General features: G+C 42.5%; 1 protein-coding gene across 28 annotated transcripts in view; it reads right to left on the reverse strand.

Annotated features, from left to right (window-relative positions):
• The window catches only part of Neb (nebulin), a 195,811-nt gene that overhangs the window by 147,946 nt on the left and 31,479 nt on the right, over positions 1 to 16,386 (reverse strand). For all 28 annotated transcript variants that reach the window (XM_076569469.1, XM_076569465.1, XM_006974275.4 and 25 more), the window contains exons 25-36: positions 14,279 to 14,383; positions 13,447 to 13,554; positions 13,257 to 13,370; positions 10,389 to 10,586; positions 8,128 to 8,235; positions 6,062 to 6,160; positions 5,248 to 5,352; positions 5,055 to 5,162; positions 3,384 to 3,695; positions 3,095 to 3,301; positions 1,846 to 1,950; positions 984 to 1,091 (exon numbers count right to left, since the gene is read on the reverse strand). In XM_076569469.1, the coding sequence (XP_076425584.1) occupies positions 984 to 1,091; positions 1,846 to 1,950; positions 3,095 to 3,301; positions 3,384 to 3,695; positions 5,055 to 5,162; positions 5,248 to 5,352; positions 6,062 to 6,160; positions 8,128 to 8,235; positions 10,389 to 10,586; positions 13,257 to 13,370; positions 13,447 to 13,554; positions 14,279 to 14,383 (1,677 nt within the window). The remainder of the gene's footprint in view (positions 1 to 983; positions 1,092 to 1,845; positions 1,951 to 3,094; positions 3,302 to 3,383; positions 3,696 to 5,054; positions 5,163 to 5,247; positions 5,353 to 6,061; positions 6,161 to 8,127; positions 8,236 to 10,388; positions 10,587 to 13,256; positions 13,371 to 13,446; positions 13,555 to 14,278; positions 14,384 to 16,386) is intronic.

Consider the following 16,386-nt stretch of genomic DNA (forward strand, 5'->3'; position numbering starts at 1 on the left):
AGACTTTCAATTAAATCAGGAGTGTATTTCAGAGTGATGTGTACTGTGTGCAAAGCTTTGAGGAAGGCATTTTCAGTCCATCCCTGCAAGGAAAGCTGTAGTGACTTTATCCTGCAAGACATGAATGCCTAAAAAATGTGTTTTTAAAGATAAGATATCTCTCTCTCCCCCCCCCCCCTCTCTGTGTATGTGTGTGTGTGTGTATTATCATAGATTGTGGTGGTTTGAAAGAATATGGCCCCAAAGGGAGTGGCATTATTAGGAGGTGTGGCCTTGTTGGAGGAAGTATGTCACTGTGAGGGCGGGTCTTGAGGTCTCTTTTGCTCAAGCTTCCCTCAGTGTGACAGTCAGTCAACTTCCTGTTGCCTGCAAGATGTAACACTCTCAGCTCTAGCACCCATGTCTGCCTGCACACCACCATGCTCTCACCATAATGATAATGGACTGAACCTCTGAAATGGTAAGCAAGCCACCCCAATGAAATGTTTTCTTTGTAAGATTTGCTGTGATCATGGTGTTTCTTCACAGCAATAAAAGTCTAAGACATAGATGAAATGACATGAATTGACTGAAATTATTACAGTTATATCCTAAAAGAGGCAGGGGTCCTAATTGGCTAATGGAATATCTCTAGATATGTAACATTCTCCATTCCTTTTAATGCAATTGTAATGCAGGAAGTCATCTGAATTTAACATGTTACTGTCATCCATTCCATGTTCTCACTGAAAATAAATACGAGCTGTCAGGGAAATGTGTCTGTGAAGGTAATTTTCATCATGAGTCAGGAGAGAAAGCCACTGCCAGACTTACGCTACTACATGGAGTCATTTGAAAAAAAAAATCACAATGTTGAAATGGTGGCAGGTTTTCAAAACACTATTTTGTGGAGAGTTTGCGCACCATTAATTGTATATGTATACCCAAGCAAGCATGTATCCGATTTCTTTTGAAAAAGGCAGTCACCTAAAACTTTTACTCACATCACTGGCAATGTTTCTTGATGACTTGGCCGCTGTGATGGGGATCGCGTCAGCCAGGACATTGTTGCCTTTGGCTATTAAATCGTGCCAGTCCCGTTTGTAACAGACCTGGGGTAGAAAAGCAAAAGTGAGTCAGCGCACTATTTACCAATGGGCTCAGGAATTTTAAAACCACTATTTACCAGTGGCTGGCTTCTTCCATTCTCGCTCATGTGTAAGTTAAGGAAGTAGATCCCTATCACATGTACTCTTCTATGAAGCCACATTAGCAAGGGCCACACTTAGTCTCTAGCACTAAATCACAGGTCTCTCAGTGGTTATTCACATAAATCTGGCTTGGCACACACAGAAGAGGGATGCTGAAAAACTAGAGTGGATACATGGAGGGATAGTAAAGGCTATAGGAAGTGTGGCACATGAGGGCCATTGAGAGAAAATGAAGCTGTCCAGTCTTATGAAGAAGGATGGCCAAGAGGACACCATGCAGCTGGCTTGACAAATTTTAAGGCTATTGTTTTTTTTTTTAATGAAATCAATAAGTAGGGATTTCATTAATTTTCATTTGTCTTCTGGAGAATTAAAATTCCTCTCCCATATGCCAACTGGAAAGCTAAGCAGAAGTTTTAGGGGAATATGCAATGTCCTCTATGTAAGGAAGAGCACTAACATCCCATGAAGGGGTTTTCCCTTGCCAAGAGCCAACTCGAGTCAAGAGACAACCGTCCTGAGACATGCTCTGCTGGGGACTAAGAGTGGGAAGCTGTCTCAAACAATCATCCAGATGCTTCCCTACTCCAAAGTACTGGAGTATGTTATTGCCACATCAAGTTTTCACATCACATCAGAGACCCATGCTACTTACATCACTTATATTGTAAGCATTGCACTTGGCTTGGAGAAACTCTGGGAGATCAGGACTCAAGGTGTATTTATGCTTTACGTCTTCGCCTTTAGCTTTGTATAAGATCTGCAACACACAGACACAACAATAAAATGCCTTCCACACCAGGCTGAAGGGGAAGCCATTCACCACACACTTACAGGAGTTGCTCTTATAGAAGCCCTCCTCCCGTGGTTCCCCCGCCCCTTTTGTCTCCCCCTCTTTCCTGTATGGATCTTGCTATGTAGCCTAGGTTAGATTAAATCTTTAGAGTCTCAAGGTCTGGGATGAAAGGTGTATGTCACCATACGTGCCCTGGAATAAAACTTTTTGTACCTGTCAAATGTATCCAATAAGGGGTGGAAGGCAAGAAAGGAGGAATTGTAGGAAAGGGATTGGGAGGTGTAGGTTGGTTCTAAACACCTTATATCCATGAATGGATAGTAAATAGAGCATTTTTAAATGCATCCAGTAAGAGAGTCTTTTAATGGCAGTTGAAAAGGAAGATTTTATAAATGGCAGTTTAAAAAAAGTTACTCCTGGGTAATAAAAAAAATGCCTAAGCTAAATTTTTAATTTTCTTTTTTATTTAATGATTTAAATTTTATTTTGTGTGTGTACATGTCTTCTTTACATGTATGTTTGTGCACTTCATGCATGGTGCCTGTGGAGGTCAGAAGTGGGCACTGAAGTTATGGATAGTTGTGAAATATCATGTGGGTGCTGGGAACCCAACCAGGGTCTGCTTGCAAGAGCAGTCAGTGCTCTTACACACTGAGCTGTCTCTCCAGCCCCCACAGCCTTAACAATGAATGAACAGAATACTAAATTAGAAATGAAGAGACATCGGCATAAGAGTAATCACACTGAGTAGGCATTTACCCCTTAAAGAGCATCCCCCATAACACACACACACCATCTGTCCCGCTGTACACACACACACACACACACACATACACACACCATCTGTCCCGCTGTACACACACACACACACACACATACTCACACACACACCATCTGTCCTGCTGTACATACACACACACACACACTCACACACACCCCATCTGTCCCGCTGTACATACACACACACACACACATACACACACACACATACACCATCTGTCCCGCTATACACACACACACACACACACACACACACACACACACACACACACACACACCATCTCTCCCACTGTACACACACACACACCATCTCTCCTGCTGTACTCACATCGCTGACTTGCTGCGTGTTCTGCCTTGCTTGCACCATCACTGGGGAGTCCACAATGCTGGTGAACTTGAGTGTGTCTGGATGCTGCCTGTATTTCTTTTCGCTCAGGGCATCGCCTGCCTTTTTAACTTTTTCTTGGTCGAGACTGCCGATTGGTATCCAGCCAATGCCCTTCATCCAGGTGTTATAGTCTTCCTTGTAGGCATTCTACAGCGGGAGGGAAGAGGAGTGAGAGGCAGGCCCAAGCTGGGAACCGAGGGGATGCTCCCCTGGGATCCACGGCACTTACGTCACTCTGTATGTGCATCATGTTCTTGGACAGCTCCAGGTCCATGGCATCCGGCAGGTAGGTGTAGTGGTGGAGAGAGTGCTTGTAGTTGGTGTTGCTGATCACATCCTGTGCCTTCTTAGCCGCCACCACATCGAACATATCATGGGGTGTGTTGTACTTGGTCTTTGTCTTCTCATAGTCCTTTTTATACTCCCGGTCTGACTGTAGCTTGGCCACATTCATGTAATGAACCAGCTTAGGATCATCTTGGAGGCTTTGGAATCCAACCATTTTCCCTTTAGCTTTTTCATAATCTTTTTTGTAATGAATCTATTGGGAATGAAAGTGGGGACATTGTGAAATGCAGCTTGGAAGATACTGAACAGTGAGGTCGTAATCTGAAAGTTTTTGAACTTCCTAGACATGTCTCTATGCCCATAACAAGGGGATTGGTTCCAGCATTCCCCACCCCATGCAGACACAAAGTTCCACCCATACTCAAGTCCCTTATAAGAGCCATGGTACTTGCCTATAACCTATGTACACTCTCTCACATAACTTCAAATCATCTCTATATTACTTATAATAGCTACTATATTTTAAATGCTATATAAATGGTTTTGTGTAATTTTAAAGATAATGACAAGAAAAAAGTCTCTAAGTGTTTAGAACAAATGTATTTTAAAAGTCTTTTGGGCCCACAGTTAGATATCTGTGGATATGAAATCTGAGGATATGAAGGGTCAGCTTCCTATGTAGCATGATAAAATAATACATCCCTTAGGATCCACTTGAGTATCTATAGCTACTTATGCCCACCCAAAGGAGGTTGGGTCCAGTTTGTCATTGATATGAGCCATAAACAGTGACATAGTGATATAAATTATGGTTCATATCAGTGACAAACTAATTCTCCACACTGTTTCTTCCTCCATAGACATTGGTAAACATCATGAAAAGAAAGCATTTCCCATTCTTTACCAACTACACTCTGCAGCCAGAGCCCTGGAACAGCTGAGGATTTGACAACTGAAAACTCTTAACTAGACATTTTCTGAGTCCTTGATTATTGCAAAGGAAACTCAGAGCCAGTCATGGTGAACAGAGGATTGCAGAGGATCCTGGGAAACCCAGACCAGATAGGCAAGAGTTCTGGGAGCTTTAGGGTATGGGGTGGATGGAGGATCCACCCATGAGAAAGGCGGTCAGTGAGAAATTTCAGGAAGGAGGGCTTTTCAGAACAAGGACATCTGGGTTTTGTACTTTTTTTAAAAGCTGTATTGAAATTACATTGGTGTAATCAAAACTTCATTTCAATCAGATATTGTACTTGAATTTCCTAGAAAAATAGATGTAATGCATGAAAAGGAAAAAGAGAGAAAGGGGAAATCATATAAATTAATGAAAATTAGAGACAAAATTATTCCATCCAGAAGCTATTACAACTTGAATTTCTTCTTGGTTTCTTATTAAAGTAATATGAATTTATGTAGAAATCTGAACATTGATTTGAAGTCTTATTGGTAACTCATGAGTGGAGAGTTATGCCAATTCTGACCTCCAAGAATACTAAGGTCTGTTGACAGTACTTTCTGTACAGAATTGTTTCCAGTCAGGGACACCATACATGGTGACTTCTGGATATTCCGTTAGATCCCATGTTACACACATGACCATGACTGAACTTACATCACTTGCAGCCTGCCGGGCAGCTTTGGCAGCTTTGATGGGAATTGCATCAATTCTCAGGTCATATCCTTTCTTGCTTAAGTCTTTCAAGTCGGCTTTGTACAGATTCTGTAAGAGAAATAAATACCCACTTTAGTAGGACTGCAAGGCAATGTTAGTGAAGGCTGAGCATGCAGGACAGTGATGTGCGTACCTCACTGATGTTGTAGGCATTCACTTTAGCCTGAATGAACTGCGGCAGGTCTGCTGGCAGGCTGTACTTATGCAGAATTTCCTCCCCCTTGGCTTTGTAAGCAATCTAGGAGAGGAGAAACCAAGTATGCACAAACCAAGTATGGAGAGACAGGAGCACTGGAGAATAATTCGAGGGTGATGCTAAGAAAGACTCTCGTTGTACTGTTCCTACACACATCTGCAAAGGTATATGTACATTCTAGGACACTCATGGCATGGCATGGAGTCCTGTCTCATTGTGTGCCCACTGTTGGACAAGATTTCTGAGCATGGACTAGGAATCTCTGGCTCTAGGCAGGGGTACCTGGAAGACCTCAACCCAGGGAGGTGATCTGGTGGAAATGCAAATCTTCAGGCACTTCCCTGAGCCAGAGCAGGCTAGCAGGGCAGGACACATCAATAATCTATTTTAGACTTCATGAGAGTCTAAAGGGACTTATTGTGATTATATATATTTTCTCCTAGCCCTGACTTTAGATACTATCTCCACCCGACCCAGCAGCTATATTCACTCTTTCTGGTCTTCCTAGAGATACCTTATAATCGCCATTACCTTTCCCTCAGGGAGCCTTCTCTTAGTGGTGGCAGGACAACTGGTATGGTATATGCAGTGCCCTGAAGATATGATTAGGTGGGTGTGGCATCACTGGACAGCAGGAATTTACAGACACCCACTTCAGATGGTAAGACGGTTCCAGGTAACCAGTGCATTTGAGAGCAGGTACCTTCATGTTAGTAAACAGTCACTAAAACACGACAGGATGGACACTTACATCACTCCTCTGGGCCTGGTTAATTTTAGACTGCACTGTAATGGGAGCATCTTCAATGGAGGTAAACTTGAGCGTATCTGGATGCTGGCGGTATTTTTTCTTGGAGAATAAAAAAAAAAGATTAAAAATTACTCTTCACTACAGGCGTTGTATTGAAAAATCCTTGAGATTTACTTTGGAAAGACACAGAGGGGTTTTCTCAGTTTAAAAATACTGGAGTCAGTCCTGATCACCTTGGATGAGGAATGAATACAATACTGAACTGAATGTTTTAAAATTGGTGTCATCATGGGCAGTCTGTGGAGGAGAATATTTGGGTTGTCTTTGTGTTTATTTAACAGGGTCTTAATGTGACATAGGGCTGGCTTCAAGCTCAGTGACTATCCAAGGATGGTCCTGAACTCCCGACCCTCTTGCTTCTGCCTCCTGAATACTAGAGTGACTCTACATGACCCTAACAACTTCATCAGCAACCGCAGCAAAAGGGGAGTTTTCTGGTTGAGGGATACATTGCTAATGTAGAGCAACAGCTAACGATTAGTGGGGCAGAGAACATATTCACTTTGCAGCCTTCTGGCTTCTTGCGTATGCACCACTGATGTGCGGAAGGAGGAAGAAGGGGGGGCTTTGGGAAGGTGGCCCAATGGGGGAACTGAAAACTCGTCACTACTTTTAGGCGTGTCTTCTCTACTAATATGCCCAGTCGCCACCCTCGGGGCACTCTGTACACTCCACTTTTACATATATTTTAACACTGCTTTTTTTTTTTTTTTTTTAACACTCTGAACTTCTGAAAACTACCAACATAGGAAGATATTTTCTAAAAGATCTTTGAGAAGGCAAAATTGCTTTCAGCAAAACCAAAGAATAGTGGACAGAAACCAGCATACTTCCAGCTTGAGCATGGTAGACACGCCTCACTTCGCACCACTGTCCTTCACACCCTTTCCTGTCCTTGGTGATACAGTCACATGACAACAATGTAGTTCCAGCTCTTGCTGGAGAAGGGACAGATACTGTGGCCATATTAAGAATCTCAGGAGGACCACTGCCTTTTCCCTAAAACCAAGTGGCCATTTGTAAACTACTCCAGAGTCATCAAGACTGTAATCAAGGGCACAATTTTTAATGAAGAACCTTTGAGAGCTACATTACTCAGATTTACCCCCAGGCTAGAAAGAAGCCCCATATCTACCAACAGGTCAAGAGGCCATTAATATGTGATGTACGTTTGCAAAGGAAGACCATGCAATTAAAAAATAAAGAAAAGGAATGAATTTTAGGCATAGAAAAAAGTATCAAAAGTATCAAAAGAAGCCAGATGTCAAAGGAAGTTTTATAAAAGGTAAAACTATAGAGACCAGAAGCAGCTCAATAATGGCCCAGGGCTGAAGACAGGCAGGGGTTCTTGAGGAAACTTCATGAAGTATTAGTAGCATTTTAAAATTAATTTTTAAGGTGGGTATTCGGGTTCATGCCTGGAATCTCCATACTCAGAGGCTGAGGCAAGATTACCACCACATGTTCAAGGCCAGCCTGGGTGACAATGAATTCTAGGCCAGTCTGGGTTACAGAGTGAGGCCTTGTCTTAAAATAAAAACAAAGCACTCGGGAGGCAGAGCCAGCGGATTTCTGTGAGTTCGAGGCCAGCCTGGGCTACCAAGTGAGTCCCAGGAAAGGCGCAAAGCTACACAGAGAAACCCTGTCTCGAAAAACAAAAAAAACAAAAAAACAAAACAAAACAAACAAACAAAACAAACAAACGAAAAAAAATACAAAATAAAAACAAAAGTAGAAAAAACTATCCTGGTAGCAGAGTGCACAACGGCATGAACTCTGTTGAAAGGATGTCATGTCACATGGTGTGAATAAAGCTGTCCAGCTATATTCGAATGTTTCACACAAGCACTTTAGGGGCTATAAAGGGACAGGAATATATTTCTGGATTATTTATGCTTTAATTTTTTTTTCAGAAGCAATAGCCAGAAAGTGAAGTAGAGAACGTGCTCCCTGTGGCCTGGCGTTTGAACAGGACCTAGTCTTCTCTAGCATGGCGGTGGCCATACCTCATTAAGAATGTCCGAGGCTCGCTTGGCCTTCTCCATCTCCAAGGACCCGAAGGGCACCCAGCCACAGCCCTTCATCCAGCTGTTGTAGTCAGATTTGTATTCCACCTACAACAAGAGAGGCATCACGTTTGTCTTCATTGTTACCGTCACACCAACCACGGGCGTTTCACTCAGTGCTGACAGATTTCTGAGCAGGCGTGTGTTGCTCCCTCCGCACACGCACAGTTCTTTGGCGACAGTTTGGAACACTTGGAGTACTGCTTCCTAATCTCCACATCCCCCGTTCCCCCGTTATGTTTAACTTAATGGAAGTGTGTAGAATTCTGATACTAATCCAGACAACACTCAATTCCAGGCTCTATTTCAAAGACTAAATGGAACGGTAACATTGAGACCATTGGCTATAGAGGTTTGCGCCCTGGAATGCTAGCTGTTGTGTCTCTGTGGCCAAACAAGGCCTGAATTGGTGGTCCCACCGAAGGTGAAGAATCTTGGTCATTTTCTAATAAGGTTGGAGGGTAGTTATTTGTCAAAGCCTTGGCACACATTGTCCTTCGTGTACAGTGACTGTCTTAGAAGGGTTTCTGCATTGGCCAACAAAACACTTGGAAACAGTTCCCCTTGTTCATTTGCTTAAGGAGAGAGTTATTATGTGGAACTGATACTATGTGGGGACAGTCACCAGACGCCATTAAGACAGCAAGCTCTTCTTGTCATCTGACCACAGACGACACCTGAAATTTAACTCCAGAAACAAACTTAAAATTGTTGATCTTTAGAATGGATTTTTAAAAACTGGAATAGGAAAAAAAAATCAAGAAATCAACCTTGCCTCTGAGGAACTTCTAATAGAGTTGTGTTGAAGATATATGGAAAAATTAAATAATTACAAAATACGATCATACATACAGTGAAACTGCCATTGGTAGTGAAGGTAGTACCCTTATTTATGTACCTAACAAAATCAAACTATTACTCTGTATTTTGATAGTCTAATTGAAATTCCCGCCTGGAAACTGTAGGATTGCTTAGAAAACAGAATGAGTTAAAGTTTTACTCAAGTGTGCCGAGTTCATCCTGCTATCACATTAAAGCCCTCTCTCTTGTCTTGGGAAGGCAGACACTGGCATAAACTGCCTTAAGAAATGATTACAACTGCTATCAAAGATCGTATTGCAGGTCCTGTTACCAAGGAAGGAATGCTTAATTTGCTATTTGTAAGCATCTGTGTGTTTCAATTTCTACCTGCAAATGTTTGTTCCTGCAGATCTGTCTAACTGTGATGGAAATTCCCTTTGGTGAGCACAGGACTCAGAGAGCAGCCTTGGATGTCACACTGTTACCTGACCTATAAAAGCTGAACTTTACAAAGCATGAGCTTGGGTTTGTGTCTGGGTGAAATCAAACTAAGTTTCCCTGGTCTCTCTGACTGCTTGCTTGGTCCTGTGCTGGTTAATATTTTCATGACAGTTGGGACATAAATTATTCAGTCACTGGAAGAATAGTTTCTCAGAAAACTAAAAGTAAGACTGTCATATGACCTAATGATTTGACTTCTGAGGTATATACCCAAAAGAATTGAAATAAGATGTTGAAAGGGAAATTGATTACTCGTGATCATCTAAACAATTCACAGTAGCTAAAAGGTGGGGGCAATCCAAGCAATCACCAACAGAAGAATGGATACACAAGTTATGGCATGCATTTATAAAGGAATAGTACTCAGCTTTAAACAAGAAAATAGGGACAAAAACTATAACAAGGGTAAACCTTGAGGGCATTATGCTAAGTGAAATAAATCAGTTTCCAAAGACAAATACTATATAACTCTACACATGTGAGGTGTTTACAATAGCAAAACGTAGAGCAGCAGTTGGTTTCCGGGGACAGAAGAGGAGAGACTGGGGAAGTTATTGTTTAAGAGACAGCACTTTTGCCTTTGAGACCTCTCACTGGCCCTCGGCATCCACTTAAATACTCAAAACAACTTTTGTTTTGCTTCAGTTTAATAGCGGAGGACTCTTGGCTCAGCAGGGTTGGCAACTTTCCCAGAAGGAAATAGTAACAGCACACACCAGACACTGGTGTCCTGTCCTGAGGACATGGGCTCCTAAGAACCACCCGCTGGGGCCATTTCCCAGCACCTCCATGCTTCCTCACAGACAGTCAGATGCTTCAGAGAGGACTAACAACCAGGCTTGGGCTAGATCCTGTCCTGGCTCACCTTCCAAAGAGGGGAAGAGAAGGCCGATACTCACGTCGCTCTGCAGTGCGTAAGCCTTCTTGGCGAGGTCCACATTGATACTGTCAGGTGGGTAGCTGTAGTTGTGCAAGACGTGCTTATAGTCCACATCACTGACAATGGCCTGAGATTTCTTAGCTTGGGTGACTTGGAGCATATCAAGCGGGGCGGTGTAGATCGTTTTGGATTTTTCATAGTCTTTACGGTATTCACGCTGTAAGAAGGGACCGTTTAGTACCACCCATCCTTAATGAATTGTCAGAAAAGCAGAGTAAGTATGACTTAGAGAAACAGATGGCAACATTTGAGCAATTATTTTGCCCTAAATTTGTCCCTATGAATTATTTCATCAAATTCCTCTAGAAAAATCATACATGGGCAGATCTCCCCAAATTTATTTTACTTTTTATCTTCTGATATTTTAGACAGGGTCTTGCTTGTGTGGCTCTGGCTGGTCTGGTCCTATCTATGCAGCCCAGGCTGAAAACAACTTATGGCAATCCCCCTGCCTCAGCCTCCCGAGTGCTGGGATTATAAGCCTGAGCTACCACACCAGCTTCCAAAGCTCTTCAGTCAGAGAACGGCTACCGGTAAGCTTAGGGAACTTTGTCTGCCTTCTTTATATTTTGTGGGTTGTTATTTCCAGGGAAGGGGTTTATCAGTTATAAAATCCAAGCCCTGAATGATGAATGGAAAACTGGGAAACTTACTGTGGCAAGTGCAGGTTTAAAGCCTGTCCCATGGAAAGGAACTCAAAAGGGAATGCTGTGACAGCGTTGAGGGGGGCATGATTTGCTGAATTGTTTAGACACTTGTGTTTATGTTCTCGGCAGCTGACACATACCAGTGTTTATGAAACGCTGTCAAAACACACCACAGAAATGCTTGCGCATTTGTGTTTATTGCTGAACTATTCACAATAGCCAGGAAATGCAGTTGCCCTAGCTGCCCATCGGTAGACAAACAGACACATAAAATGTGGTTCCTCGACACAACGGCATTTTATGTAGCCATTAATAAAAGTGAAATCAAGACATCTGAAGAAAAATGGCTACAAATGAGAATCCATGTTTGGTCTTCTAAGATGCCTAAATTTAGACTTGTGTATATATGTGTGTGAGTGTGTTTATATATGTGTTGGTGTCCAGGTCACAAACTACAAAGGGGTGAGAAAAAGGAAGAGCCCCTAAGATAGATGGGAAACGGAGAGGGTAATGGAATACAGATGATGAGAAAGCAGAGGGAGTGTGGTGATTTGAAAGAAAGTGGCCCCCCTAGGCCCACAGGGAGTGGCATTGTTAGGAGGTGTGGCCTTGTTGGAGGAAGTGTGTCACTAGACAGTAGGCTTTGAGGTCTCATAAGCTCAAGCCAGTTCATTTCCTGCTGCCTGCCAATCTAGACAGAGAACTCTCAGCTCCTTCTCTAGCACCATGTCTGCCTGCATGCCACCATGAAGATAATGGGCTGAACCTCTGAACTGTAAACCAACCCTAATCAAATGTTTTCTAAGAGTTGTCATGGTCATGGTGTCTCTTCACAGCAATAAAATCCTAACTAAGACAGGGAGACTAACCAGAAGAAGGAAGGGAGCAGGTGTGTGTGTGTGTGTGTGTGTGTGTGTGTCTGTCCGTCCGTCTGTGAGGTGGGGAGTGGGGGTGGGCAAACATGAAGGAAGGCAGTAGTGAGGTGACTTAAGGAGAACAAGTCTAATGCCATAAGTCATGTGTGTGAAGATGCCATGATGGACATGGCCAAATTGCTTTGTACGCTAACCTAAAAAAAAAATCAGTTTTAAAAGGTTATCAAAGATGTAAATAGCCTTTTAAGAAAAAGGTTTCTTGCTATATAGATCTTAACATTAGCCTGGACATTGTGTGAGAACAACTCACTTATGATGTCTTTCAGTTACCAATGTCAGCCAATTGAAAAGAATTCATCGGTTTATTTTGTGCCTAGCAATCTAATGCTTTCAAGAGCAGGATGAAAAACAAACAAACAAACAAACAAACAAACAAATGAAGACTGCTATAGGTTTCTGGGCATCGTGTAGAGTTGTAGCTTCTCAACCTGAGAAGGCACACAGAACGGTGGAAAGGCAGTGGCTGTGCATGAGCACTGTGTGATGCTCACAATAATGATAAAGAAAGCACACCCAGATCACTGTGTGCACACATGGTTGAAACAAGCAAATGATACCCACGTCTTCCTTCTTCACCATGGAAACCAGTGTTTGAAAGCTGTGCCAAACACTGTAGCCACTCTTAAAATATCTTCTAAGCAGTATGTACTGTAATTGGCAAGAGCAGATGTTTGCCTTTCTATAGTAAAAATCATAACTAGAAAAGGACAAATTCACCTTTAGGGAATCCATGAATCTCTGAAATTCAGGAAATAGGTGTGATAAAGAAAATGCTTTACAGAAGTGGTCTATATTTTAAAAATCATATTTTTAAAAAGGGCAATCATCAATGGAATGTATTTATTAGATGGAGGCCACTACCAATTATTAAAGTCAATAGAAATCATTGATAGTGTTTTTATATTGGAAGTTCACTAGTTTCTTCTAAAGACAGTTTCAAAAATCAATTTAAAAGCTATTTCTCAATTAGATTAAAACATCTAGTTGTCTTTTATAGGAGGTTCTGAGAACAAAAACTGATGCTCTGTTAAATATTAATGCAGAGTCTTCCAACTGGAACGCATGTCAAATACTGCCAATAATTTCTTTTTGGCACACAAGAGCCAGGGTACTTGATACCTCTAAAGCTCTCAGCAGGTTCTTATGAACTTGAGAGCCCATGGGCACAAAACCCTCCAACTGAAATCCTTCTACACCCTGGCACATGGTCAGAGAAACCATCTTGAAAACAGGGCAGACACTCACGTCACTCTGGTTTTTGGCTGTCTTCAGGGAGTGCAGCATCTTGGGGTCATCATTGATGCTGAGGGCACCAATCATCTTGCCTCTGCTCTTCTCATAGTCTTTCTTGTACATCACCTGCAAGGACACCGCACATGCTAACTGATCAGCAGGGACATCCCAGGCCAGCTGCCCAGCCCAGGGCCACACTCACATCGCTGGCATTCTTGCTGTTGGCTTTGGCTGCCAGCAGGGGGATGGCATCCACCTTGATGTCAAACTTCTTAGCTTTGCTCTTCTCCCAGTCTTGCTTGTAGACGTTCTGGGAAAGTTTCAAAAAAGAAATTATTTTAAAAAAGACATTGATAACAGGTTAATCCAGTGAATATAAAAAAAGTTGAGAGTTTTATCTGTAAACTTATTTCATCTATGAGTAATTGGTTAGCCAAACAGTAGTATAATTATTGATCTATTATATAGTTTCTTCTTCTACACCACTAAAATATTAATAGCATATTCTTTTTTAATTGTTTAAGAACCTTCTAAAGGAGCTGGAGAGATGGATCAGAGATTGAGAGCATTGACTGCTCTTCCAGAGGTCCTGGGTTCAATTCCCAGCAACCACATGGTGGCTCACAACCATCTGTAATGAGATCTGGTGCTCTCTTCTGGCCTGCAGTCATACATGCTGTATGTATAATAAATAAATAAATCTTAAAAAAAGAGAACCTTCTAAAGACCACAAATAATTATATAACAGACAACAACTTAGAAAAGGTAAAATGAGAAATTTGTAAGGGAGAATTCTGAAAAACTCTAGAGATGATCAAACAGATAACTGAAAGAATGCTTGTGATAATAACAGAGGCCATGGAAATGACGTCTGATAATGAAGTAGATCTCCAGAGGATGCAAGACCTAAAGTCCCCATTTCCACTCATAACAGTTTCTACAGCTAACCGCACTGAATCTGGCTCTGTGTCTTCAGGCAGACTCACACTTTCTCTCTTTCCACACATGACACAAGCATGTGGTATCTTACTCACATCACTCAGGTTATAAGCATTGACTCTGTGCTGGATGAACTCTGGTGCATCTGCTGGCACGTGGCACTTGAACTTCTCACCTTCATGCTTTGCTTTGTAATTCAGCTGAGAGAGACGGGGAGAGGAGGGGAAAAGGGTGAATAGATGTTGCTGTGGGCTGACTGTGTGCTCCAAGCTTCATGCAGTTGAAACTTAATCCCTTAAAGTCACGTGGGTGGTATTTGACAGGAGGCCTCTGTCAGAGGTGATTGGTTCACGAGAGCTCTGCCCTCATGGACTAATGATTCATCTGCAGGAGTGGCTTCATTGTATAAGTGAGCTCTGAGGAGGGCGTGATGCTTGATCTCCACCTCCCTGAGCGATACCTGTACCATGCCATGATTCAACAGGAAAGCCCTTGCCTGAGCCAGCACAAAGACCTTAGATCCCCCAGCCTTTGGAACTGTGCACTAAGTACACTTCTTTTTGAAGGATGAGGAGGTGGTTTTAGAAATAGCATCTTACCATGTAGCCCAGGCTGTCCTCAAACTCAAGATTCCCCTGCCTCCCAAGTGCCAGGGTTTCACTCAAGGGCCACATGTCTGCTAAACTTCTATTTTTTATAAATTACTTGCTCCCAGGTATTTTTTTTATAGCACAGATAATGGACACAGCAGATATTCAAACAGTTGAAAGTAGGAATTTCCTTGAATTTATGTAAGACAGTACTGGTATCCTTTATAAGAAAAATGCTTCAGAGAGCGACTCAATCTCTCAATGTCTCATTCCCTCTCTCAGAAGGACAACTGGACTTCACTTTGACATTTCATAACTGCTACTGTTCTATAGACATGTTAATACACTTCGTCAACACCACCGGAATGAGCCTGGGGGGCATGAAAATGCAGTTATGCAATTCTGTAATCAGAGCAGGAACAGAATCAGCAATAACTCCCAGTAACGTTTTACTGCAGTGAGATAAAGTCCTGGCCATGCCATCCCTGCAGTAGGCTTTCCTCAACTACCCATCCACAGTGCTCTTCCAGCCGTTCTTCTCACTGCCACCCTCGCTTAGTTTTTGATTAAAGTCTAATTACATCATTTCCCCGCCATTCCTTTTCCTTCCTCCAACTCCTCCCATGCCTCCTTACTCCCTCTCAAGTCCCTGGCCTCCTTCTCTTCAATTATTACTTTACATACACACATGTACACATGAGCACATGCACGCACGCACGCACTCACGCACGCACGTATAAATATATAAATACTACCTGTTGAGTCCATTCAGTGCCACTGTATGTACATGGTTATTTCAGGTCTGGCCACTGGTACTGGATAACCAACTAAAGGGCCCCTCCCTGTGGGAAGACTCTCTCTCCCACTCAGCATCCCTTAGTTGCCTGTAGTTCTTGGTCTAGGGCTGGGGCTCCCTGAGACTCTCCCTACACATTAGCATATCTGTTGGTATCACTGGTCAGGTCTTGTTGAGGTAGCCATACTGTTGAGGTATCATGAGTGAAGCTCTCCCGTCATTTCTAGAAGACGTAATCTCACAGCACAGTTCACGGTCCTCTGGCTCTTAACATCTTTCCACGGACTTCTTCCTTGACGTTTCCTGAACCTTAGGTATAGTCGTTGTGTAGGAGAGATATCTATTGGGCTATTTTTAATTTAAAAATGTTTTAAATTACATTTAAAAAAATTGTGTGTGTGTGTGTGTGTGTGTGTGTGTGTGTGTGTGTGTGTGTGTGTGTACACAACAAGTCTGACAAGTGACAAGAGGTCAGAGGACTACTTTTGGAAGTCAGTTCTTTACTTCTACTATGTAGAAGGAGATCAGGGATGATGAAACTCAGGTCATCAGAATTGGCGGCAGGCACCCACTGAGCCATCTCAGGGGCCCCCAAATTTGAACTCTCTGTCTCCTGATTACTGCCTGGAGTAATGCTTTGTCCTAAGTGTACCTTTTCTTTTTGTAAAGTCTTTGTGACCTTACCAGAACAGGAATGCTTCCCTTTTTGCCTGTCAAACAATACCTCTGCTGCTATTGTTTTCTTAAGCAGCACCAAGTTCTAGTGTGCACGGGACACATTTTAATAAGAAAGGCAATCCTATGAAAAAAATTGGTG

Source organism: Peromyscus maniculatus, chromosome 4, assembly GCF_049852395.1.
Source record: "Peromyscus maniculatus bairdii isolate BWxNUB_F1_BW_parent chromosome 4, HU_Pman_BW_mat_3.1, whole genome shotgun sequence".
Taxonomy (NCBI): Eukaryota; Metazoa; Chordata; class Mammalia; order Rodentia; family Cricetidae; genus Peromyscus; species Peromyscus maniculatus.